The following is a 26,117-nucleotide window of genomic DNA, read 5'->3' as shown; positions in this document are numbered from 1 at the left end:
TTTCCATTATTTTCTGCTATTAACTTCAGAATTTCCATTATTTTCTGCTATTAACTTCAGAATTCCCGTTATTTTCTGCTTTTCAAAAAAATATATATAATTCCAGGATTCCACCAGCTGCAGAAAACATTTGTTTCTATTATTAACCGAGAGGCCCCGCTGAGCCCAGGCAGCAAAACTTGAAGCAGGGAGCACCATGGCAACCGTTTGCGTGCGCGACCCCGCTGCTGTGCGTCAAGGGGAGAGGGGGGGGGGGGCGTGTGCGCGCACGCACGCAGCCCGGGAGGGAGGGAGCGAGGGAGGGAGCGCGCACACGGGCGGGTTCGCGGTGCCGCTCCCGTAACGCCCGCCAGCGCCTGGTGACCGAATTCGTGTCGACTGACCAGAGTCCGCGAATTCAAAGGCCGACAGGTAAGATGCGGCCGTGAGGTGGGAAGGCCCACAGGGTTCATTCACAGGGTAAAAGGTGAGGGTTGGAAAATAAAAGAGATGCCGGGAGAGCCCGGGGAGGGAGATGGAAGCGCTGAGGCCTAGGCTGGAAACATGCCGGCAACCGGGGGAAGGGAAGGGAAGGGTGAGGAGGGCGGCTGTGATTGTGCGCCGAGTCTGAGGCAAAGGCCCCCCCCCGCTCAAACACCATGGGGACAGGCGAGGAAATGACCCACCAGAGAGAAAGACCGACATCTAATGGGGCGACACCCCCCGGGGCTGTAGGAGTGCCGTGTAGAAGGAACAAGTGTATGGAACACTGTAGGTAGACACACAAAACGCTGGGGTAACTCAACGAGTCACACTGCGTCTCTGGAGAAAAGGTATAGGTAACGTTTCGAGAAGAGACTTCTTCACATAGAGAGTCGAGGGAGACATAGAGATATGGAAGGGTAAGGTGTGAAAACGACAGTTCAAATGGGACGTTGATAAGGAAATGTAGAATGGGGTATTGTCTGAAGAAGGGTCTCGACCCAAAACATCACCTATTATTTTTCTCCAGAGATGCTGTCTGACCCACTGAGTTACTCCAGCTTTTTTGTCCACCGTGGTTCAGTATTAGCTGAGGGGAAGGTGACAAGAAGGCATACAATCACTCAGTAGAAATCGGGGAACAAGGGTGGGGGAGTGAAAGTAAGGGTAATTTGAAGTTGGTGAAATCAATATTCACACCGCTGGGTTGCAAGCTGCCCAAGCGAAATATGGAAAGCTGTTCCTCTAATTTGTATTGGGCCTCGCTCTATGACAGTGGAGGAGGCCCAGGACAGAAAGGTCAGTATGGGAATGGGAGGGGGAGTTAAAGTGTTTAACAACCAGAACAATGAAACACGCTGAGCAGGACGCTCCAGCTCACAGTTGCTATTTCTCTCTGGGAACACTCACATATTCCACTGGAGTTTATCTGAATCCTGGCCCAAACTCTCGTCATTTAGTACATGGTCGTAATCATTTGAGCTAATGAAAATTAAGGTTCCTTGTGTCTTTATTGTGTTTTTGTTCCTCGAACAATTATGGGGGGAAATGTTCATAAATGATAGGAACAGAATTAGGCCATTTGGCCCATCTCTGAAATTCAATCATGGCTGATCTATCTTTCCCTCTTAACTCCATTCTCCCTATAACCCCTGACCCACACTAATCAAGAATCTATATCGCTGCCCTAAAAATATCCATTGACTTGGTGTTTTCACTTTATTTGAAGGGAGAGAAAGCTCTAGGTATAGAATTTTCAGACCTATAATTTTGTCTCAATAGGAAAGGTTTAGAGGGAAATTGACCAAATGGGGATATCATGGAGGGGGCATCTTGGTTGGCATGGATAAATTGGATTGAAGGGCCTGTTTCTGTCCTGTATGACTTTGACATCTGAAATAAAAAAAGATAATACTAGAATCTCTTAGCAGGGCAGACAAAGTAGCTTAATGTTTCAGGTTGCCGATCCTTTGTTTCAGGGAAGGTATCCAGAAAAGGTTATGATCAAATCGGTGACACTACTGAAGATATCACTACTAGCGGTGATACTTCCTTTATTCACACGATGTTGGCATGCTGACAAGACTAGCAATTATTGACTTTCCTCAATTTTGCCTATCTTACCAGGTAATTCTGATTACGAATGAGCCGCATTAGTGTCTAGCATTATATGTAGGCCAGGCAGGTAAGAGGACATATTTCCTTTTGTCATTGTCACCTATGTTAATACTACCACTATATTTTCTGACATATTCAACCTAAATTCCAAAGTTATATAGGTTGGTGTTTGAAGTGGTCTTCCCTCTGGGGTTTATGCTTCTAGGAGCTAATCGGGTAAATAATTCAGTAATTTGTTTTGTGCAATAAATAGTACATCAAGTTAGGAGAATTCTTTGAATATTTTTAATCTTGGATAAATGTTCTCCTTTTTGATTTGTTCACACTTGACATGAGGTTTTGCCCCAGGGGTTTCAATGTAGCACAATTGCCGCATGTAATGTTCTCACGTGTACGTTTTTAACCAGATTTGGGTCGTGTCTTGATAGAGAATGATAAGGATTATAGCAATAAAGTGAATGAGTTAGTTGTTGTGATAACTTATATTGTTCCAGGAGCTCTGTTAATATAGTCAAGAGTTTTTTATATTAATCAATATGTACCACATATTATATACCATATAATTACTAGTCATTTCTTTTTAGAAATTATCTTTCTGCAAGTGACCCATTTTAAAATGACCAGTATTTATATAGTACTTTCCCACCGATGCAGCAAAGTGCTTTGTTAATCCAATTAATAATTGCAGTTATTTTTGTATTTTAGACAAGCCTAGCAAGCCGACCAGTTTAACATTGGTTCAGTTAATAAACGGTTAAAAGGTAAATGATCCGCTTTGTAAGTGTAGGACGAGAAATAAATGTTGGTCAGGAACAGGATTTTCTGGTCGTGCTCCAAAGAGCCAATAACTTTAGCTGACAAAGTACTGGGTCTCAGTTTTCGTGAAGCTGAAAGGTTGCCACAGGTTGCAGAGAAGAATGTATCTTCTCTGCAGTAAGGTGTGTTCGGATACGTTGATTGGCACTTGGACATAGTCCTCTGATGGTCCGAGAATTGCCAATCAGCAAAACCTGAAAGGTGATTTTTCGGTCACTGGTGTGCTTTTTTTATAATTCACCCAGAGGGTTGTGAATTTGTGGAATTCTCTGCCACAGTAGGCAGTGGAGGCCAATTCACTGAATGAATTTAAAAGAGAGTTAGATAGAGCTCTAGGGGCTAGCGGAATCAAGGGATATGGTGAGAAGGTAGGCACGGGTTACTGATTGTGGATGATCACTCGATGGGCCAAATGGCCTCCTCTTGCACATATTTTCTATGTTTCTATGCATATAATATTAAGCATTATTGATTTAAAAGATATTTCCAGGATGACTGCACTTCAAGGATGCATTGTTAAATGAAAGACTCAAAACCTATTCCTTTAAGGTGTGTTTTATTTCCACATACAGTGAGGGTTGGATACCATATTGCGCCAAAAGGTTGCACAAAAATTTGTTCAGCCTTCAAAGAAAGATTCCTACAATCACATCAGTGTACTGAAATGTGACTCATTAGGTTGAAGTACAAATAGGGTGGGGGAAGCAATGAGGTATGAGGGTAGGAATGTAAAGTGTTCTGGTCAAAGATTAAAAAAAGAGTCTCAATAGAAATACACTAATTGATACTGCAGACCAAAGGTTTATTACAAAATTACTTGAGAATCACATTTAAATATGTCCTATTAGTCTATATAGCTTTTATGAATTGTATTTCTGGTATTCATCAAGGGCAAGATATATAAACCAATAATTCAATGTAATAGTGAGCAATGTTTTAACAGAGGTACCAATTTTCATGTCTATTTGACCAAGACCTCTTGTTTGTTTTTTGGGTAGGTGAACATAAAAAATCCCCATGGCTTTGTTTGAAAAGCCGAAATTTTATCACTATTTTGCAGATAATCACACTAATGATTACCAACTCAATTATTTTTACTATTGTTTGTATGATCTTGGAGCTTGCAAAGTGGCATCTGCATTTTCTGACCAAACCAATAATGTTTATGGGCTGGTTATTGGCTAAGATTTGTTTTGAGATGTCTGGAGAGATGGAAAAAAAAAACTTTCCTCAATCGTATGACCTCAATTTAAAAAAAAAGCTTGTCCTTTCTCAAATTCACAGGACATTTAAAAATGATGTGATTGACTCCAGTAATCATGTCATATCCCACCGTTTGCTCTATGTTACTCAAGATCATTTTGATGTTCTTGGGACAGCAATGGAAATTAAAAACTAAAAGCTGCAAATGCTGGAAATCTGAAATGAAAGCAGAAGATGCAGGAAACACGCACCATCTCGGGCAGCATCTGTGGAGAGGAAGACGCAGATATTTCAATTCAATGACCTTTATCAGAGCTAGCAAAAGTTAGAAATACAATATTTGGGAGATGGAGAGATAGAAGGGAAAAATGCAATGAGATGGAGAGTGGGAACCCCTGAAAGGTTAGTGAAATAGGAGATTGAGTGAAGACATGAATATCTTGCATTCAAGCACTTGGTTTTCTCCCTTGTCTTTATTCATCTCCTATTATTTCTATCTCCTGGCAGATCAGCAGCAATGAACGGGTTTTTACTGTGCTCTCAGCCAATGCTAGAGTCTTTTTTCAATCTCATGATCTCCAGTTCCCCCTTTGCAACCTTGACATTTTTTGATTTCTAACTTTCTCTAATTGTGGTGCAAAATCATTGACCTGAAATGTTCCTTTCATTGATGAGCAACAACAGAATGGAATGTAATATTTAATCAAAAATATTGCAATACAATCTGCAGGTGATCGAGAAAAAGCATTGCAGATTGATTCCATGATTTTTTGAGGAATATCATCCCAGATCAGGATATCGGTTTGTCCTTTTCAGACTGAAGTATATTTGACCCATGGAAGTTCCAAACATTTCATTCATTAATGCTAAACAAAAGACACAAATTGCTGATAACTCACAGGAACAGGCAGAATCCCTGGAGAACATAATGACGTTTATATACACTAGCAAGTCTGAAGAAGGGTCCTAACCCGAAACGTCACCTATCCATGTTCTTCAGGGATGCTGCCTAAAGTGCTGAGTTACTCCAGCACTGTCTTTTTTTTGTAAACCAGCAGCTACATACAGTTCCTTGCAGTTTCTACTAATTTATTGATGCTTCTTGGTACACAATTTTGTATTTTCAAGAAACCTCCAACTGAAATCTAAAACTGATCTAGGGGAGCAGAATGCACATTAGAGCAATATTAAAATCTTGCCAACTACTCTTTCTAGGCAGCATCAGCATTATAATAATTGCTGACTAATTCAACTGCAAATGACACCATTGTGCCATTCTCTGAATGGCAAAGCTAATTTAAATTGATGTCCTTCACCCTTTTGTTGCAGATGCTGTTACCTGTATCCCACTGCAACCCAGATCTTCTTGTAAATGAGACATTGATTCAAAGAATGTTTGACATGCCAATAAAGTCAGAGGATTAGGAAACATACATGGTGTTTTGTGTTGAATGATGACTCTTGTAATGTGCCATACAAATTTTAAAATATTGTTACTAAAATTACTTTTGTTTTAAAGAGAAAATATATACACATGCGAATAAACAATGTACTCAATTCAAACATTTCTGGCATGTTTAATTTTTAGGATGGAAAATTCGCAATATCTTGAAACATAAAAATTATTAAATAATTCAAATTTTCATCAAATAATACAAATTAATTTTGAATTGTAACACTTTGACCATGCATAATCACTTCATATGTATCTTGGTACCAGGAATAAAACAAATAAATGATTAGGTCCATTTTACTCGGGTTACTGATAGATCATTTACTGGAGTAGGAAGAAAAAATTGATTGGGTTTTATTTGCATTGCAGTATTGTTAGTTGTGTGGCATCAATATCTCGAAATAAATTTTAGTTGTTTCTCCGTAAATCTAAAATGTGTGCTTCAATTAGCCCTTTTACTTTAGCTAAAATCAACAGTTTACCCCTAGGCAAAACGTAAATTCTTGAAATTCTTATGGGTGAATGTTAATTCAGCTAGATGGTAAAATATAGGAGGGGGGGGGGGGTTTCTGCTTGTTTTGGTAAGTGGTATATTGGTTACCTTCCCAAATGACAGACAGGTTTGTAGGTTATTCCAAAGACATACAGGTTTGTAGGTCAATGGCTTGGTGTAAGTGTAAATTGTCCCAAGTATGTGTAGGACAGTGTTAATGTGCAGAGATCGCTGGTCAGCGTAGAATCGGTGGGCTGCAGGGCTTGTTTCCATGCAGTATCTCTAAACTAGACTAACATAAAACTAAATACAGATTTCTCCATGTACCTGTGCTAAGATTCCATTTTTCATAATTAATCAGCTGGAATGTTTACAAGAGTCTGAGTAAACTTGCCACACCAAGGCAGCTACATGAATCTAACCTCTTTGTTGCTACATCCTCTGTTATCCAGGCAATCTTAAATCTGGATTGTTTAATTGCTTCCTCATTATTAATATTAATTTCTTGATTGAATCTCTTTTCCATCAGCTTGGTGTTTTGATTGAATTTCATAATTTGATTGAATTTAATATCTCAAACATTTTTCATTTTGACACTTGGAAAGTGCGCTTAGGTGCAACAATGGCGTTACTGTGTATTCTGCTATATTTAACACTTAGACATTGTTTTACAAATGTTTGGCTGAATCATGCCCTTTAACCCTTATTCTGAATGTTTTTAACCTTGGTGCCACAGTGCAAACATGGCAAGATGTTGAGTTCATGTCTAACTTTTGACAACTCAGTTGCACTCTAACTGTAATTGCTATGAAAGATTGTTCTCCAAAGTGTAGATTTACTTTCTGTCGTGCAGGAGCTGGTGATGAGTGTTGCATGCAATGTCTGCCTTTGCTAGAAAGTTCCTCCAGAGATGCTGAACATTTCCTTTTATTTCTAAGGGTGTTTTTGTCAGGAGGCAAGCTAGCAGTGAATTGTTTAATGGATGTTTGTTTAAAACCTGTTCTTGTGCATGCTGCATTGAATGAATTAACAAGGGCTTAGACTCCACATTTATATGAACTGCAACTTAATTGCTGAAGTTGAAGTGAGCTTGGTACTGGGGTGGAAATGGTGGACAACTTCCCATTTAGTTGTAGATTAAAACTCTCCCAGTGGGAAGCTTGTTGGAGATGCAATACAGTATTACAACTGGAAAGAATGAGAATGGTGACACCATTCTGCACTGAGATTCTGTCTTGGCTGAACACAGTAGATGTAGGTGGAATATGGGTAACAAAAATCCACAGAGAGGTCTCCCTGCAAAATGAGTCAAATTCCACTGTCATGATAAGTGGGCCAATGTTAGCATCTTCTCCTAGGCCATTGGCCCCAGCATTGGGATTGTAACCTCTTTGGCCACTCTAAGGATTGTTTTGATGCAGGATACCAAACTTGTAAAAAAAAAACCTATTCTGTTACAAATTCTCATAAGAAATTTCTCTAAGAAATTGCAGAAGGGCAGAGGAAATTGCTTTATTCTCTCATGGTCTACTTGCTGACCTGTGGAAGTCCTTGGTCCAGGATTGATCTAAACGAGGAAGGAGAATAAGGTTTGTTACCAGAAAGAACGACTCTCTTAGGAAGTACATGCTAGTCCATCTTAAACAAAGGAAGGGGCCAAAGAACTTGGGTTATTTCTTGTTAGTGATTTGGAAATAGTTGTTGAAAATAATTGTACTGATTTTAAGTTTTTAAATTGTTGAATAAATGATCAAAACACTGAAATGTTATTTCCCTCTTTTATAATATTTCAAGGTTTAGTGAAGGTCATAAAGAAGTTTTGAAAGTAGAATGTCTCGCCATCAATTCTTGTTTGAACCAATTACATGTCATGCCTGGAATCAAGATCGGACACGTAAGTTAACTTTGTGATGTCCGTGCAAATTGGCAAGAATGGTCAGTACTTTGTGGGAAATAATCATGGTTTGTTTTGCAAATTGTTTGTGCGTCAGTGAAGCCTGTTTCCAGGGTCTGGTGTCCATGTTGACTCCTGATTATCATTGCCATATCTTAGATTCTATGACAGAACAGTAAATCTAAAAATGTTGCTATTGTGATAATGTTGAGATCCACAGATAGCAAGCATGCTTGTACTGTAAGCGTGCCAAATTTCATCCAAAATTGTAAAACATTTTCCACCAAAATAACTGGATTAGAAATAATCTGCACACTTGACAAGTTATTTGAGGCTATTCCAAAGAACCAAATGTCTCAATTTAATTTGAGAAGTTCTTCAAGTGTCTTTATTTGCTTTAGGAGTGGCCAGTGATGGATGAATGACAGGTTAATCACATGTTAAAGATATTTTTACTGCTCAGGAATGTGATAAATTGCCCCCGAGAAAAATTTGTGGTTGCATTTGGAAGGGAATATCAAACTTAAAAGGATAGGCTATCTAATCTAATCTAAATACCCTTGTAATTGTGTTCAAACCAGGGATCTTTTAATCTACAAACTAAAAAAACATTGTAACACCTGTCTTACAGCATTTTTCAAGTGGTATCTGTAGGATCTTTTGTCAGAAGGAATAACTATTTCACAAGTGTGTCAGTTGAGTTGAATAAGCGAGTTAGGTATTCTGACTATGCATGCCCAGGTCATAAGTTATTTGCAATAAACATTCTCGGCAGCTCAGCTGCTGCATATATATACAGACCCGCGTTTCATCCGTAGTCTGGATCGAGCCCGGGTCTCCAGAGCTGCAATCGCTGTTGAATTGCTACTGAACCGTCCCCTCCCGAGTGTCCCATCCTTGTCCGGGAGCGTCCGGAGATGTCCGGGGTGACCCTAGACTGACGGGACAACGGCCCGGAGCAGTGGCGGTCCCAGGCTCAGAGCCAGCGCGGAAAAGAAGCATTGACTTCAGCTCAACTCTGCATATCCCGCCGGGTTAACCGACAGCCCTGGATTGACAGTCTGCGCTGGCAGTAAGTCTGGGGCTGCCACTACTCTGGGCCGGTGTCCCATCATTCTAGGGCTGTCTGTTAACCCAGCGGGACAGGCAGAGTTGAGCTGGAGTTAGCGCTTCTTCTCCACGCTGGCTGTAAGCCTGGGGGCCGCCACTGCTCCGGACAGGTTTCCCCCCGGACATCTCCGGCCGCTCAGACAGGGATGGGACACTCGGGTGGGGACGGGGTCAGTCCAGTAGTAATTCAGTCCAGTAGCGCTTGCAGCACCGGAGACCTGGGCTCGATCCTGACTACAGATGAAACGCAGGTCAGTACACAGGCAGCAGTTCAGCTGCTGAGAATGTCTCTACGCCAGTCCAGTCTCTCCCTGTCTCCCACTCGCATCTGCCCCCTCTCTCTCTCTCGTTGTTACCCCCTGCTCTCCCGCTACCTGGCACCCCTGTTCCTCTTTATTAAATATATTTTTACACATAAATTATGACTAAAGATAAGAATTTATACAGTTTATACTGCCAGCACGCTGTTCGCTTTTTCTTTATCGCGAATGACCTTTGACAAATCCCATGATTCTTTATGTTTTTCGGAATATCGAACTCGCTTATTGTTAGACAAGGTGGTATCTCTGAGATGAGAAAATGAGCAATCCATAAACAAAAATCTAAAATATTCTGCAATATAAGTATTTCACATTCTCCTTTTCTGAAGCGAAGGATGTCAAAGCAGAGGTGAATCAGTGACAGCTGAAAGTAAGATGAGTGACATTGTTATGAATGGGTTTTCATAAAGATTAATTTGTTAGATTGAAGACAGACTAACGCTGACAGAATATAGGAGTAATATTGATACAGTTCTAAATCAGATATTATAGTTCCACTGAATATGGATATTGCCAGAGTATAGAAAGTAACCAATGAACATGTTTGCTTTAGTGGGCTAGTTAGCCTTATATCTGAAATATAGATAATTGGGCAATATACTATATTTTCATTATCAAATATACAATACAATTTATTTGTGTCATTTGAACCTCATTGAGGTTCAAACGAAATTTGGTTTCGTTATATATTTAGACAAAGGTAAAATAAAAGTGAAATGGGAGGCAAGGCTTTCAGAAGAGAGAATTATGGATATATAAAATGGAGATGTTTACAGTAGCCTCATGAATTTAGAACAAAGCGTGGGAGATGCAATAGTAAATGAATGACACTTAAAGGATATCTTTCTGCAGATTTGAGAAGCTGCAATCTATGTTCATATAGCGTTTGATGCAGCAACAGTGAATGTTGATGATGAATAAGGTGCATAAAGGGATAGAGGGTAATTGAGATGTATTTTCTTGTGTAGAGATGGACATCAACATGGGTTGAGTCAAATGGGCCATTTCTCTCTGTCACCTCTATGGTTTTTGCCAGAAACAGTTCTTTGATTACCAATAGTTTTTGAAGATGTTTGAGAGCTTATAGGTTCAAGATTAAGTACATAACAGTAGGTAATGGTGTTGGCCTCTGGAGTCTCTCGGGCGCGTGTCATTTGTCTTTCCTATCTCCTCAACAATTCTTGAGTTCATTTGCTTAGTTTTATTTCTTAGTCCTCAAAGGCCACTTAATAAATGCCTTTAAGAGAATCCTCCTGATTTAATTAGCTCGATCGAAAATGGCATCGCTGTTTTAAGACCATATGTGACTTTTAACTTTGTAAATTGCTAATAGATGGTGGGCCTTTTCCACCCTGATCCATCACACCTCACCCTGGCAACTGTGAGTCTGAACCACACCCTATATGCTGTCATATTGGACGGCAAGATTGGTTGCTGACAATATACTTATGGCATCATTACTGAAATGCCCAAACACATTTTTATTTTTGACACACAAATATCACTCATTTGTATATTGTAAATTTTCCAATTTTCCTGTTTTCCACAGAGATAGCACTTAGTCCCAATAACCACGAGGTTCATATTTATAAGAAAGGTGGAAATCAGTGGATCAAGACTCATGAACTGAAAGAGCATAATGGTCGAATAACAGGTACAAAAACAACTTTGTTTCTATTAGTTTGGGATATTTACACTTGAGATTAGTTTGTAATTGGGATTGCCATCCAATGTTGTGAAAATGGTAATATATTTAACAATTTTCAGTCAGCTGTCTAAGCCAAAGTGTTTTAATTCGATGGTGCTACTAAATGTCAGACAGGTATTGGAGTAAAACCACGTTTTCATTGTTAGCTGTTGAAAAATCTGAAACCCAAACTGAACATATTCTTAACGTTCTCATTGGTTTCTTTGGGCTCTTTTGAAATCCAAGCAAACAAATATTCTGGCATAGAATAATTTATGTACCCCACGCTGCTGGGATATGTTGGGGGGGAAAGAAACAAATTGCTGGAGGAATTCAGCAGGTCAGGCAGCATCTGTGGAGGGCAAGGACAGACAACGTTTCAGGTTAGGACCCTTCTTCAGCCTTTGAGGCCCTCTTGTTCTTCTTTGAAAGAAATACCTCTCTACCCTTTCCTGATCTCTCTGTCTCCATCACAGGGGACGTCTCCTACAAACCCACTGACTCCCACAGTTATCTGGACTACATCTCCTCCCACTCTGCCTCTTGCAAAGAACGCTATCCCCTACTTTCACTTTTGCTGTCTCCGCAACACCTGATACCGAAATGAGGCTTCAGGACATCTGAGATGTCCTCTTTCTTTGATAAACGTATCTCCCTGATCCCTCGCCTGCATCTCCTGTGTCCCGTATTTCTTCTCTCATTTCACCCTACCCTCGAGATTAAATTTCCCCTCGTCCTTCCATTTCACCCCACCAGCCTCCCTATCCAATAAATCATTCTCCAACATTTTCGCTAACATCTACATGATCCCAACACCAGTCACATCTTCCCATCCCCACTCCGTTCTCCATTCTGCAGAGACCACTTCCTCTGCAACACTTTGGTTCACTCGCCCTTTCCCACCCAAACCACCCCTCTTCCCCAGGAACTTTCCCCTGCTACTACAGGAGATGTAATACCTGTCCCTATAAATCCACACTCACATCCATAGCAGGTCTTCCAGGTAAGGCAGAGGTTTGCGTGCACCTCCTCCAACCTCATCTACTGCATTTGGTATTTCTGATGTAGCCTCCTTTAAATTGGAGAGACAAATCGTAGACTAGGCGGCCATCTCACTGAACACTTGTGTCAGCCGCCAAGGCCTGCTGGATCTCCCATATTCATTTTGTCCAGAGATGCTGCCTGACCCACCAAGCTACTCCAGCACTTTGTATCTTTATTTGTAAGCCCACGTCTGCTGTTCCTTGTGTCTCCGTTTACATTTTACTGCCAGGATGTGTTCTTCTGGATACTGGTGTCCATGATGAATTTACACTGACATTTGCTACTGTTTGTGCAGGCATTGATTGGGCTCCCCAGAGTGATCGCATTGTAACCTGTGGTGCTGACCGTAATGCTTATGTATGGAGTCAGAAAGATGGTGTGTGGAAGCCAACCTTGGTCATTCTAAGAATTAACCGTGCTGCCACATTTGTTAAGTGGTCTCCTCAGGAAAATAAGTTTGCTGTGGGCAGTGGTGCCCGGCTGATCTCAGTATGCTACTTTGAAGGAGAAAATGATTGGTAAGGGAATTCTTGGTTTAAAAAAAACAAGAGTGCCTTTGAGGGCAATTTAAGTTTTCAAACACTATTTGTATTAGGGTAGTTGGCAGTTTTGTAGTTTTATTTTCTTCTTGCATAAATGTCTATAATACTCATAGGAACATTGTTTTTTATTGTAACGTTTGTGGGGCTGTCGATTTAAAAAAAAAAAATATATATATATATATATATGGCAAAGGTTGAAAATTGAGTTACAGACAGAAAATACAATTTTTAAAAAAAAGATGTTTTACGTTTTCAATATTTTAGAATCAATGTTAGTGATTTAGATAAGGATACACAGTTTAATTAATCCAAGTTTGCTGTCAGCACAAAACTCTAAAGAAGATGCAATAAAGCTATTAAAGCACAAAGGTTGTAATATACAGAAATTAGAAGAACAATAATAGCAAATAAAACATTCATAAACAGAAATGCTTAGTGTTAAGAGGAGCCTGGGAGTTGCTGAAATTCGATTTAAAGGTTTTCCACCATAAATACAGAAAAATATGAAATGTCTTGTCACGTGTAGTCTGATCAAGGCCTGGAAACTGGGTCCACCTGCCTTGAAGCAATGCACTTTAAAATCGAGAAGTAGGGGGTGTGCAGAAATGAAGATAAATGTTTCAACTAAATTAATTAAAAATGGTTAATAAAGTGTAATTAAAATCTTTTCTGAATGAACAAATGCATCTGTTGGGTGAATATCACCAGCTGTGGTTTTTCATGTTTAGGTGGGTGAGTAAACACATTAAGAAGCCAATTCGTTCTACTATCCTTAGCCTTGACTGGCATCCCAATAATGTCTTACTGGCAGCAGGTTCATGTGACTTCAAATGCAGGTAAGATCCACTGCAGTTCTTGTTGGTTTCACAACAAAGTTCTCTCAGTTGCACAAATTATTGTAAAGTAAATTTAAGAAAAATGCATTCTCTTCAAAAAACGTCCATTGTAAATATTAAATTATTTTTTATATATAATGGCAATTGTCAGGAAAATTTGAATTGACAAACTTCCAATGTATTCAGATAGAAGATAAATCCCGTTAAACTTTATTTAATTGTGTTACCCAAAGGAAATTGTAGGGCAGCAAATCTTTTTCAGTGACTTATTCATGGGCTTTGTACGGGAATGAATATCAGTTCATCCATAATCTTGTTGCATGTTAAAGGAGCTTGAAAAGCCATGTAGGTCTACTCTTTGCTTCTATTGCTTATGTTGTGAACATTTAAACACAATGAAGATCTCCACTTCTCACTTCTTTTGACCCGAATAGTAAAAAAGCTATGATAAATATTACGTTTGTACATTCTCCCCATGATGGAGTTTGTACATTCTCCCCGTGAACTGCGTGGTTTTTCATTGAGTGCTCTGGTTTTGTCCCACACTCCAAAGACACACAGGTTTGTAGGTTAATTGGCTTGGTATATTTGTTAATTTTCCCTAGTGTGTGTGTGTGTGTTGGATAGCATTAGTGTGCGGGGATCGCTGGTCGGACAGTAGCTGGTGGGCCGAAGGGCCTGTTTCTGCACAGTATCTCTAAATTAAATTGTACTTTTGTGCAGCTTTCCCCTAATATCTCAACCAAACTGTGCTTCTGACAAGACGATTTTATCTTTCCTTTAGAGTTTTTTCTGCTTACATTAAAGAAGTAGACACAAAACCTGCGGCCACACCTTGGGGTTCCAAAATGCCTTTCGGACAGGTGATGGCAGAGTTTGGTGGTGCCAGTAGTGGTGGCTGGGTCCACAGTGTTTCTTTCTCTGCCACAGGAAACCGCCTGGCATGGGTCAGTCACGACAGCACTGTATCTGTTGTTGACACTGGTAGAAATATGACGTAAGTATTGTTCTTTATTTTTCAAGTGAATTGAGGCTCGTGCTGGCCTTAATTTTTTTTTTTTTTTAAGTTAAGGGGTTTTAAAGATTGCTTTTGATTTTTTTAATCTGGGTATATTTATCATTTAATTTCAGTGTTATCTTGATCAGTAAGGATGTCAGGAGTTATAGGGCATAGGCAGGAGAATCGGGTTGAGAAGGAAAGATAGATCAGCCATGATTGAATGGCGGCGTAGACTTGATGGGCCGAATGGCCTAATTCTACTACTAGAATGTATCAACTTATTACAGTATATTGATGCATGGGTATGTCTCAAGAAGATTTCAGTTTTGCTACTGAATGCTCTACTGATTCAAGAGTCAAGAGTGTTTAATTGTCATATGTACAGACAATGGAACAAAATATTCTTGCAGGGGGCTTAACAGACCATAAATACAATTTGCACAGATTGTTTTTAAAAATTCAGTAAATTAATTACCATAATACTAATACAAACCAGATGTCCTTGCAGCTGAGGTTAGTGTTGTTTGGTGTCCGACTGCCTGATGGTTGCTGGGAAGAAGCTATTCTTAAGCCAAGTGGTTACGGTTTTCAGAGGTTTGGACCTTCTTCCCGATGGTGGGAGTGAATTGATTGTGTGATGTGGGTCTTTGATATTGGCTGCTCTTTGGAGGCATAACCTCTTGTAGATCCCTTTTAGATGATGGTCCGGCGACTCAACCCACCATGAACGAAGGAGATTGTAGAGAGCTGCGGACACTATCCAAGCCTTTCTCCACAATCTCCTTCGTTCGTGGTGGTTTGAATCGCCAAACCAGGCCATGATGCAACCAGTCAGTATGCTCTCTGCCATTCATTCACCTGTACAAGTCTAGAAGAATGAGGGGGGAAACATACCGAATAGTGAAAAGCTTGGATAGAGTGGATGTCGAGAAGATGTTTCCACTAGTGGGAGAGTCTAGGATTGGAGGTCATAGCCACAGAATTAAAGGATGTTCTTTTAGGAAGGAGATGAGAAGAAATGTCTTTAGTCAGAGGGTGGTGAATCTGTGGAATCCTTTGCCACAGTAGGCTGTGGAGGCCAAGTCAGTGGATATTTGTACGGCAGAGATAGACTCTTGATTAGTACGGGTGTTAGAGGTTATGGGGAAAAGGCAGGAGAATGGGGTTAGGAGGGAGAGATCGATCAGCCGGGATTGAATGGCGAAGTAGACTTGATGGGCCAAATAGTCTAATTCCTCTCCTATCACTTATGACCTTATGACAAGTTCAGGCTATTTTTGTTCAAAATTATTGTACTCATTTAAATTTGATGCATTACCTTGGTTTCTCACGTCCGCTAAACAGAAATGAAAATAGTTTTAGTACAAAGTGAATGATTCCATATTGCCGTTCACTTTAAATTCGAATGAATGTAAAATATTCCAATTCATTTTAAGTAGTGCTTTCTCATGTAATGCATGTTTGGACCACATGGTGTCAGTGTAACATCATGTAAGCCTACATCCAAATTTGGCATTCATCTTACAGTAGTGGTTTTTAAAACACTCTTCTTTACAAGGTGTCTTTTTCAACGAGAAATCCATTTTTTTTCCCCCACAAAAGCTGATAATTTTTGTCGTGCTTTGAATTATCTATTTCTTTATTGAAATCAGCACCCATCAGCATTTTCAAATAACCACACAATCTTTGTGTCTCCATTTGGTTCTTTTTGCAAATCATCTGAAATTTCTATTCCTCATTTCTTGATCCTTCTATCAATGGGAACTGGGTGTATATATATGATTTAATTTCAGTGATATTAAACTCTGTAAACCTGAAACGTTAATTCTCTTTCTGCCACACAGATACAGCCTAACTTGCTGAGTGTTGGAGTATTTCCTGTTTATATTTCAAATCTCTGGCATGTGCCATAGTTTAGAGTGATTCCCTATTTACTGATAGATATTTAATGTCATTGAGTACTTCTATCAAATCTCTCGAGTGTCTTTGATTTAAGGAGTTTAATCTAACAGCCCCTGTTTAAACAAAGTATGCACAAAATTAACGTCCTCGAATCTTTCTGGGAAATCAATCCTGTAAGACCTTAATATCCCCTGTAAAATTCTCTTTGAAATGTACACACTAGAGGCGTTATTCAATATACACAATGGATGCATCCAACCGTACTGCCAATTGGTTTAAAAGAGGTTTAACAAAATTCCCTTGTTTTGTACTCTATCCTGCATGTAAAATTCACCGTCACTTTATGAACAACATTATCGACCTGTCATATCACTGTCAATAATCTGTGCAACTGTGGCCCCAGAACTTCCCCCCCCCCACAGTTGGAAATTTTAGATGACATTTTCCTGGCTTATACTTTCCATCAGAATATGTAACTTTGCACTTTGTGTGTTTTAAATTAAATCTGCTGTGTATTTGTCCTTTCCATCAATGTGACTATTCCCCTTTGAAGGATGTCCATTCTCCAGAACACAACAGTTCACAATCACTATGCCATTGTTCCCTAACTTACTTTCACATCTATGTCGCCACTTCCCCTTGCATTCCATATGATTCCGTTTTGGTGACAAACTTAATATGTGCCTTTTGAAAATCCCCATGTAGTCAATGAATTTCCATTGATACTTTTTGCTAAATTTCTCATTAAATAAACATAATTCATAGTCATCCCAGTGACTCTTGATTCTACCCCAGACTTTTACTTCCACCTGCTTCTCTGCCTCTTGTTTGACTCTATAGTATCTCTTTATTGTTTTTGGCCCTGTCCAGTTTTTCAACTGCCTTGCCTTCTCATGTAATTTTGCTAACATTTTCTCCTTGGTCATCTTCTTTATTTTTTCTTTACTCTGGCAATATAGAATGTAATATTTTAATCATTTTTTTTCTTAACGTTTGTTCCATGTGACCAACCTCACTCCTTAAAATGACGTTGAGTGGCTCATCTTTCCTCATTGCATCAGAAACATTCTCGTGAATATTTTTCTATAATCACTGTACGTGGGGATATTTGCAGTCACACTTTCACTTGTCTAAATCCATTGCAAACAGTGGTGTGTGGAACATTAGGTCACCCAGGGGTTGCTCAGAAACGTGTGCCTCTGGTTAGAAAATTGCCTCCAATTGCTTAGGCTGCAAGCCATCTTTGAAGTTTCATTTGTCTAATTTTAGTCACTGAGCCATTATGAAATCTAGTTCCATACATCCCAGAAATCAAAACTTGAGGGCGAAGAGAAATAATGTTTATACCACTTGCTCTGGAAAGTACAATAACATAATGGTAACTAAGTTTCTGATAGTGGTTTGGATTTTGAAATTGTTTTTAAAACTACTTGATTAGAAATTGAGGCTTCTGCTTCTGTCCAAATTTCTATCGTTCCAGCTTCAGGGGTTCCACTTTTACAATGGGGAAATAGGTGATTAAATGGTGTTGGTTAAGGATGTTTGAAAGATAAGTGGTTAGAATTTAAGTGTAATCTTTCTTTCTAGGGTTTCTCAAATGAAGACTGAATTTCTCCCCCTGTTGAGTGTGATTTTTGTCTCTGAAACTAGCATAGTGGCAGCAGTGAGTACTACTTGATTTCATGTTACAAAAGCCTCTAAGATCAATCAAACCTGTTTGAGATAGTCCACATTTGCTGTTTAGTCCTGAATAAAGAATTTGTCGCAATGTCACTTGATCTCATTCCACAAATAATCGGATCAATAAATCGGGACAAATCAAAACCCTTGGGAGATATAACTCATTATCAAGTTGTCTTTGACACAAAATGCTGGAGTAACTCAGCGGCTCAGGCAGCATCTCTGGAGAGAAGACATTGATGACATTTCGGGTCTCGACCCGGAACGTCATCCGTTCCTTCTCTCCAGAGATGCTGCCTGAGCCGCTGAGTTACTCCGGCATTTTGTGTCTATCTTTGGTGTAAACCAGCATCTGCAGATCCTTCCTACACCAAGCTGTCTTGTCAGCTTGCGGGATTGGTAGGCGAGGTAAAGACGGATGTGTGTCGTGAACAGTGATTTGTGCTTGTTAGCTGGGGCAGACTTGGCTATGATGAACCAGCGTGTGCGTCTGGAGGCTGCTGGTATCTAAGCTTCCATTCTGAGGGCTGAAAGCAGCATTCTACCACATCCCATAGGAGCAAAAGCCTTCAAAAAGACTGCAAATGGGGGGAGGAGGGTGGACAAGGAAGAATGCGCGCTCATCCTATCAAAAGTATTGCATCTAAATACTAATTAAATGTTAACTGCTTAAATGTGATTACTGCGTTATTATTTTAGTAATTTTGCATTCTGTATTTTTCAATGTAAATTATTTACTGATTAGTAATTAGAAATATAAATGAACCATATTGTTTGAGATAATAAAAATTCTGCATGTTTCCTCAGCTCAACTTGAGTGAGTATTAAATTGTAGAGTCCATTATACAGTTTTCTCCACACCTCAGGGCCATGACTGCTGCCCGATGCTCTTTGTGTACGACGATCGTGGCTCTTTAAACTACATCTCTAAGCTAGACATTCCAAAGCAGAGCATTCAGCGCAACATCTCTGCTATGCAGCGTTTCCACAATCTGGATCGAAGGGCGACCACAGAGGATCGAAACGCCACACTCGAGACCCTCCACCAGAACAGCATCACGTAAGTGGCCAACCTCCGCGAAGCATGTGTAAGAAAGAACTGCGGATGCTGGTTTAAATGGAAGGTAGACACAAAATGCTGGAGTAACTCAGTGGGCGAGGCGGCTTCTCTGGAGAGAAGGAACGGGCAACGTCGCCCATTCCTTCTCTCCAGAGATGCTGCCTCACCCGCTGAGTTACTCCAGCATTTTGAGTCTACCTTCACGAAGCATGCAGCCTGCCTTGCTTGCTTCAGGAAGAAACCCTGAAAATCGATAGATTGGAAACTCAAGGTTAGCCATAGCTGACTGGTTAGCACGCAACAAAAGCTTTTAGCTGTAGCTCAAAAAAAAGTGACACAAAACCACCGTAAGGGGAGGGGCGCTGTGAAGGAGGGAAAGGGGGAGAGCAAAGGGGGGGGGGGGGGGGGGGGGCACCACTGTGATGGAGGGGGAAGAGCAATGAACCATGGAGGACCTGGTGTGGGGGGACCACAGGGAGGAGGGAGGGGCAGGGGAGAACAATGGAGGATCTTGGATATGCGAGCAATGAATTTAACTGCCTTGTCGCATGTGACAATAAAGCATTCCATTCCATGCTAAACTCAATTCAGCCATATAATCTGCCAGAATCCAGAATGGTTGAGTTTAGTTTATTATTATTGTACCGAGGTACAGTGAATAGCTATTTTTGTTGTATTCTATTCAGTCAGTGAAACGACTATATATGATTACAATCAAGCTGGCCACAGTGTACAGGATACAGAATGGATTCTGTATAATAGTACATTTTGGTACTAAACGTTTACTGCAACTTGGGATTTCAACAGAGACCCTGAGAATATATTGCCGTCTCTGTGACTGTCTGAAGAAGGGTCTCGACCCGAAACGTCACCTATTCCTTTGCTCCATAGATGCTGCCTCACCCGCTGAGTTTCTCCAGCATTTTTGTCTACCTCAATCAATCAGTTTTATTCATCACATACACACATAAGTGCAGTGAAATGAATTTGACAGCAGCGGTACAGTCGAAAAAGAACACAATAAAATTAATCACAAACATCCACCACCGCATTCTTCACTGTGGTGGAAGGCACAAAGTACAGTCAGTCCTACTCCATTGTTCACCCGTGGTCGGGGCCATAAACCTCCGTAGTCGCAGCTACGGACGGCCCGATGTACAGGCCCTCTCATCGGGAGGGTTGAATATCCGACGTCGGGACGGTCTAACACACTTCGCGTCTTGGAGCTCCCAAATCGGCGCTTTCCTACCGGAGGCCGCAGCTTTGGGGTGTTGTAGGCATCGATTGTTCGATTTTTCCAGCATCTGCAGCTCTTTCTTAAACACTGTGGCTGTCAATGTGACATAATTAAATGGTCAATCTACAATATAGAAAAAACGATAACCAAGATTGTTTAATAAAGGGAGGTCTTTCAGAAGGGAGGCTGTGTATTTATTCGTAGATTCCACAATAAAATTCCTATACAGACCAGACTGCCGTATTGAAATGCTGACAGGGTTAAGCAATCTGTTAGGAGGCTCATGTGGAATGTTAATGTAGCTTGGATTCATTTCTATTCTGCAAACTCTCCCTCCCACCCAACCTGCTTGAAATCATAAGCACACTGTATTCTGTAATATAACATGTGTTTTCTCTCTCTCTCTCCCTCTCTCAAGCCAAGTCTCCATATATGAAGGCGATAAGAGAGATTGTTGGAAGTTTTGCACTACTGGGATTGACGGTGCGATGACAATTTGGGATTTGAAGGTGAAGTAATATTCTGGGAACGTTGACTGTTTTCAACAATGCAGGGAATGTTTTTAAGTGTTTTCTCATTCATATTTATAATTGTGTTCATTGACACAAACTGCAGTCGAATTGATATTTTAAACAATAACCAGTCTAAATTGGTGTTCAGTTTCTTCACAACTTTAGGGAACTTCAAGTACTTGTTTTAGGAAGGATCAGTGTTTCTAAAATTTGTGTTCACATCCGCATGTTAAGTATCCAGTCTTTGTTGAACATGTTGTTATTTAAATAACAAGGTGGTGCAGCTGGTAGAGCTGTTGCCTCCCAGTGCCAGAGACCCGGGTTTGATCCTGACCCCGGGTGCTGTCAGTGTTGAGTTTGCACGTTCTCCCTGTAACCACGTGCGTTTCCTCCGGTTGCTCCTGTTTCCACCCACATCCAAAAAAAAATGTGGGTTTGTAGGTTAATTAGCCTGTGTAAAATTGACCCTAGCGTGTCGGGAGTGGATGTGAATGTGGGATAACACAGAACTAGTGTAACCGGGTGATCGATGGTTGGCTTGGGCTGGGTGGGCTGAACGGCCTGTTTCCGTATAGCAAGTTAATTGGAAATGATTTACTTTCAAGTCCAAGTGACTATATTCCAAACATTATCTACTGTTCTCTGCTAACCACCCACCAGCTCCCCCTTCCCACCCACCCGAAAAAAAGGATTCTCAATTTTGTCTGAAAAATCTACATGAAGCTTTATTCCAACATTTTTCCAGAAGTATATGAAGGAAAAACCTTGGACTTTTGAGTTACAGCGTGGAAACAGGCCCTTCAACCCACCGAGTCTGCGCTGACCAGCGATCGCCCCGTACACTAGCACTATCCTACACACTAGGGACAATTTACAGGAGCCAATAACCCTCAGACCTGCACGTCTTTGGAGTGTGGGATGAAACCGGAGTACCCGGAGAAAACCCACATGGTCACAGAGAGAGCGTACAGACTCCATACAGACAGCACCCGTAGTCAGGATTGAACCAGGGTTCGCTTGCGCTGTAAGGAAGCAACTCTACCGCAGTGCCGGCCCAAAATATTGCAGAAGTTGATGAGAAGGTCGAACATTAATCAAACTGAAACACTAACTCTTTCTTTCTTCAAAGCTGCTGTCTGACCTGTTGCCAACATTTATTTCACCAGAACTTTTAACTTTCTTCATGGCCACCAAGCACTTAAGCATTCTCAATTTGCTTTCAGACTCTGGAATCCTCAATCCAAGGCATGCGTATCATGTGAACACGAAACTCTGCAATCTAGGCCGATGAAACCGTGAGAAAGGAAGAGCCCTGCTCCCTCCCCCTCTCTCTCCACCTCCACCTCCAAATGCAACCGGCTAGAAGCTGGGCAGCAAATCTTCAAAAACAAACACAAGGAAAAGCACTGACAACATTCGGAAATCAACGCTCCGCCACTTCATTCTGGGAATTTTGATTTGATTTTAAAGGAATTGCTTTGAAGTGGGGTTTTTTTCCTTTTTTTTCTTAGCTAAAGCTCCCTTCAAAACAGTTTCTGCAGCACCCTGAGGGCTTTGCCCTAATGAGGGGAATAATGTACACTAATTTAAAGGGACTTTTATGTAGTGTGTCTGCTAGAAAATAAACACTACAAAACTTCACTCTTATCTCGCCTCTGTTGTTCATTTACATTTTTTGATTGCAGGGAAAAAAATCCAAATGTGTGCTTTGGCGGGAAATTGGGGTTGTGAGGGGAAAAATGGATTGGCTGCATTCGAATGGCAGAAGAGATTCGATGGGCTGAATGGCCTAATTCTGCTCCTGGGTTTTTTGGCCTTAATCTGTTCTGAACAGAATGTACAGATGTGCTGCAGAAATAGTCCATTGTGTTTCAATGCAATATGTTTCTCTCCATTCATCCTTTGTTCTTCAATCCTTATGAACAGTTAATAGCCATTCTTCTTGGATTGCAGCTGTACAAAGAAGGCACGCTGGGTAATAAACGAGAGCCAAATTAATCTTCTGTGACAGATTCGCTAATCCAGTATCTACAATACACAGATCTGCAGAAAATCTGATTCAATCTGTCAGTATGGCTGATTAACGAGTGCTGGAGAAGTGGCCCGTGGCTGGGAATTGCTCATCCTCTACAATGCCTCAGTACCCACAAGCTAATGTCCTAATTAGAGGTACGCAACACAGCGGAGAGGTTTCACTTGTTCGATGTTGTTGAACAGCTTGATATTACGTCCTTAATTTTCAGCAATACTTATCAAAAGCTTTCTAACCTTTTGGCATCTCGGAGCTCAACATTGAATAATTACGGTGGATCTCAACAACACTAAAGTGTTCAAATGGTGTTTCGTATCAATCAAATAGTAATGCAGACTTTTCTGTGTTTAATTTGTAAGAATTAGTGATGGATTTCCAATCTGTAACAGAGCAGATCAAGGCAAAATTAAACCCATTTGGACAACGTGATACCTTCCGGAAGAGATGGTGTATTAGATCATTTGAAACTTGGGGTTACATAATCTGTTTCAATTTTCTCTACTTTCCCTTTCCATTGGACAGGGATTTTTTTTTTTCAAATCCCTCCACATTTGAAAGACATTTGGACAGGTACCTGGATAGGACAGGTAAGAGTGATATGGGCCAAATGTGGACAGGTGGAACTAGTGTAGAAGGGACGTGTTAGTCAACATGGGCAAGTTGGGACAAAGGGCCTATTTCCCTGCTGTATGTCTCTGACTCTATGTGGATGCTGATAAGGAGAATTAATTTAGCTCCTTGCATATTTCCACCTGGGTTCGGCATCTTTTAATAATTAAAGCAGATTTGATCATTTCCATTCAAGTGGGCTGCAGGGCACTACATGGCACAACTGGTGGAGATGCCGTCTCTGTGCTGGAAACCCCATTTCATACTTTGCCTCCTGCTGTCTGTGTGATGTTTCTACCTTCCCGTGGCCAGGTGGGTTTTCTCTGGGTGCATTGGTTTTCTCCCTCATTCCCAAGACTTTAGATACATCGCATGGAAACGGGCTTCAGCCCACCGAGTCCACGCTGACCAGCACCATCTTATACAGTGACGATTTTCCATTTTTACCTACAAATCTGTACGTCTTTGGTGTGTGGGAGGAAACCGGAACGCCCGTAGAAAACCCACGCAGTCAGAGGGAGAACGTACAAACTCCATACAAACAGCACCCGTCGTCAGGATCGAACCCGGGTCTCTGGCGCTGTAAGGCAGCAATTCCACTGCTTCGCAATCGTGCAGGTTGATAGATTAATGAATGACTGCAACTTGTCCAAAGTACGTAGGCGAGTGAGTGAGAGAATGTGTGGTGTATAAAATGTTGAATTAACGTAGGCTTAGTGTAAATAGGTGGTTGATGGCTGGTACAGTCTTGGTGGACCGAAGAGCCTGTTTCCATGTGGTTTCTATGACTGGTAACTTTTACAATGTTTTGCAAAGCTACTGACTAGGCACTTTGGAATATTTTAAAGCATAACGTGACTACTATAAAACATTTAATTGGTGATATTTAATGTTTCTAAAATTATGATTTCTTAATGTTACTATTAGTTATTTGTCAAGGCACATGCACAATAGTGGTAGTATTTGAATCTGAGGTAATTAAAGGGATAAAGATATTTAAAGTAGTGTACAATTCCTGAAATATTACAGGAATTGGTGGAAATATTCTGACCAAACCAAAGTAACATTTTGGGTTGGTATTTAGCTGTTGTATAAATGAATGATAGTAAAGGCAAAATATTAACAAACAGAATTAAGAAGGCCACTGATGTGTAAATACGTACTGAACAGTAACAAATATCAAAAAGGTTAATCTCAACAGAGCTTATAACATTTAAAAAGTGTTAGTGTTTAGATGTTAGACAGTTGTTGGAGAAACTCAGCGGGTGAGGCAGCATCTATGGAGCGAAGGAATAGGTGACGTTTCGGGTCGAGACCCGTCGGTTATTCCAGCATCTGCAGTTCCTTCTTAAACAGTGTATAGATGTTCATCATTCTGGAGGTTCGTGTGGATTCGATCTGGATTGTGGGTGGTGTCTGTACGGACTTTGTACATTCTCCCTATGTCCGTAGATACACAAAAATGCTGGAGAAACTCAGAGGGTGCAGCTGCATCTATGGAGCGAAGGAAATAGGCAACGTTTCGGCCCGAAACGTTGCCTATTTCCTTCGCTCCATAGATGCTGCTGCACCTGCTGAGTTTCTCCAGCATTTTTGTATACCTTTGATTTTCCAGCATCTGCAGTTCCTTCTTTAACTCCCTATGTCCGTGTTGGTTTTCTCCAGGTGCTCTGGTTGCCTCCCACATTCCAAAGTCGTGCAGGTTTGTAGGTTAATTGCCTTCTGCAAATTGTCCCTGTTGTGCAGGAGAGAACTGGTGTACAGGTGATCATTGATCTGCCCAAAGGTTGTATCTCTAAAATAAATACCTTCAGTGGAAACTCAATAGATGCATTCAGAGTTTCAAAGGTTCCTGTTTATTATTGTCTGTATATCGTGATCCCAGAGAAAGCAATCCAAGTTTGTCCAGCCTCTCCATGTAGTTAGTGCCCTCTAATCCAAGCAGCATTCTGGCACCAAGGTGGCGCAGCGGTAGAGTTGATGCCTTTCAGCACCAGAGACCCGGGTTCGATCCCGACAATGGGTGCTGTTTGTACGGAGTTTGTACATTATCCCTGTGACCTTGTGCTTTTCGATGGATGCTCCCATTTCCTCCCACACTCTTAAGACGGGAGGGTTTGTAAGTTGTTGGATAGTGTTAGCATGCGCTGGTTGGCATGTACTTGGTGGGCCAAAGGGGCCAGTTTCTGGGCAGTATCTTAACTCTAAATTAAACGTTGACATTTCTGACTGTCTTAACCTATTATTCCTCTCGGCTTTAAATGCGTCTATCAGGGAGACTCCAAGACCTTGGACGTTCCAGAGAAAAGAATCCAAGTTTGTCCAACCTCTCCTTGTAGCTAGAACCCTCCAGGGTTGGACAGGCTAGATGGAGGAAGATTGTTCCCGATGTTGGGGAAGTCCAGAACAAGGGGTCACAGTTTAAGGATAAGGGGGAAATCTTTTAGGACCGAGATGAGGAAAACATTTTTCACACAGAGAGTGGTGAATCTCTGGAATTCTCTGCCACAGAAGGTAGTTGAGGCCAGTTCATTGGCTATATTTAAGAGATAGTTAGATGTGGCCCTTGTGGCTAAAGGGATCAGGGGGTATGGAGAGAAGGCAGGTA

General features: G+C 40.8%; 1 protein-coding gene across 5 annotated transcripts; it reads left to right on the top strand.

The window, feature by feature from the left end:
• Nucleotides 1–268: 268 nt before the first annotated feature.
• LOC129706657 (actin-related protein 2/3 complex subunit 1A-B) lies at nucleotides 269–22,515 on the top strand. 5 transcript variants are annotated; one of them, XM_055651041.1, is made up of 11 exons: nucleotides 269–411; nucleotides 1,941–2,088; nucleotides 7,839–7,938; nucleotides 10,918–11,022; nucleotides 12,395–12,617; nucleotides 13,370–13,477; nucleotides 14,262–14,474; nucleotides 17,967–18,042; nucleotides 18,926–19,119; nucleotides 20,775–20,865; nucleotides 22,092–22,515. In XM_055651041.1, the coding sequence occupies exons 3-11, from the start codon at nucleotides 7,875–7,877 to the stop codon at nucleotides 22,128–22,130; spliced, it is 1,113 nt and encodes a 370-aa protein (XP_055507016.1). In that variant the 5' UTR covers nucleotides 269–411; nucleotides 1,941–2,088; nucleotides 7,839–7,874; the 3' UTR covers nucleotides 22,131–22,515. The 5 variants fall into 5 exon arrangements, with proteins under 5 accessions (XP_055507016.1, XP_055507018.1, XP_055507014.1 ...); XM_055651043.1 differs by having other exon boundaries at nucleotides 1,941–2,146; XM_055651042.1 differs by lacking the exon at nucleotides 1,941–2,088 and adding an exon at nucleotides 2,089–2,146 and having other exon boundaries at nucleotides 328–411.
• The last annotated feature ends 3,602 nt before the right edge of the window (nucleotides 22,516–26,117 follow it).

This window comes from Leucoraja erinacea, chromosome 20 (assembly GCF_028641065.1).
Source record: "Leucoraja erinacea ecotype New England chromosome 20, Leri_hhj_1, whole genome shotgun sequence".
Classification (NCBI taxonomy): Eukaryota; Metazoa; Chordata; class Chondrichthyes; order Rajiformes; family Rajidae; genus Leucoraja; species Leucoraja erinaceus.
Note: the sequence above shows the minus strand (reverse complement) of the source record. Positions and strands in the feature narration are given on the sequence as shown.